We start from the raw sequence: 1,234 nt of genomic DNA, 5'->3' as shown, positions 1-1,234 counted from the left end.
CTAGGCCGCCCCTCCCCAGGCCGCCCCTCCCTAGGCCGCCCCTCCCTAGGCCGCCCCTCCCTAGGCCGCCCCTCCCCAGGCCGCCCCTCCCCAGGCCGCCCCTCCCTAGGCCGCCCCTCCCTAGGCCGCCCCTCCCTAGGCCGCCCCTCCCTAGGCCGCCTCCCACCGAACCCCACCACGGGGATGTCCACTCCACTCCGGGGCCGCGGCGGGGTCTCCAGCTGCAGGTCGTTGCCGTGTCCCGAGGCGTCCCGAGCCGCCGTGTGGTGGCGGAATATCCCCGGGTCGCTGTTGGGCTCGTCGAACTTCCACCACCCCACCAGGTCGGGGAAGCCCTCCAGACCGCTGGACCCTGAGGGGGCCGCAACAACCACCCACCCAGAGGCCGGAAAGGGGGGGAAAGACGAACCACACACGATTGAAGCTGCTGCCAGGGCAAGAGTATCAAACGTAGAACTGACCGAAAGGCGTCCGTGGCGACCTCGAGATGAAGAAGTGAAGAAGATGTCGGAAAGACTACCCACCTAAGCCGCCAGAACTAAAAAAGAAGAAATAGTATTGCCAAGCCGTAACGAAGTAGGTGTAGAAAAGTAGTTGTGAAGGCGGCGGAAAAGTAGTGAAGTAGTGCTGTCGTAAAGCTGGCATAAAGTTGCTATCCTGGACAAATAGCTGATTCGCTGATACTGAAAGGCTGTCGGTATGCAAGTGCTCCTCCCAACCCCCCAAACTAAAACGCGCGACCGACCGCGCGACCGAAGGGGGTGATGTCAGTGGGCACATAGGCCCCTCTGCAGCACCTGCGGTTCCAGCATCAGTCAAATAACCCACCAGTACATACAGACGCACACGCCCGCCCACCTCCCCACTCACATCTCATTCGCCGTACAATCTCCTCCTGGCCCAGGGCCGTCTTCCACAGCCGAACCTCGTCCATCAGGCCGTGGAAGCCCTGACCCGGGTCCACGCAGCCGCCGAAGCAGTCCTGCACGGGCGGGGGGAGGGGGAGGGGGAGAGAGGTAGGGACTGACTCACATACAGACGCCTGCAGGCAGTATGGCGAACCACAAGGCAAGGAGAGCTATACGCCGTACATATACCACTGGGACAAGATGCCGTACAGGTACCACTGGGACAAGATGCCGTACAGCTGCCACGTGGCAAATGGATTGTCTCGATACTGCCGCCCCCCACCCCCNCAAAACACCCCACCCCACCCNCAACACCCACCCCCACC

General features: G+C 62.8%; 1 protein-coding gene across 1 annotated transcript in view; it reads right to left on the bottom strand.

Annotated features, from left to right (window-relative positions):
• Window positions 1-1,234, bottom strand: part of VOLCADRAFT_86476 (uncharacterized protein) — a gene marked incomplete at both ends in the record, with an annotated part of 11,845 nt that overhangs the window by 10,481 nt on the left and 130 nt on the right. The window contains 3 exons of the mRNA XM_002945914.1: window positions 177-352; window positions 871-982; window positions 1,033-1,042. Coding sequence (XP_002945960.1) covers window positions 177-352; window positions 871-982; window positions 1,033-1,042 — 298 coding nt within the window. The remainder of the gene's footprint in view (window positions 1-176; window positions 353-870; window positions 983-1,032; window positions 1,043-1,234) is intronic.

Source organism: Volvox carteri (genome assembly GCF_000143455.1).
Source record: "Volvox carteri f. nagariensis unplaced genomic scaffold VOLCAscaffold_1, whole genome shotgun sequence".
NCBI classification, from domain to species: Eukaryota; Viridiplantae; Chlorophyta; class Chlorophyceae; order Chlamydomonadales; family Volvocaceae; genus Volvox; species Volvox carteri.
This window is presented reverse-complemented; position numbering and strand designations above follow the sequence as displayed.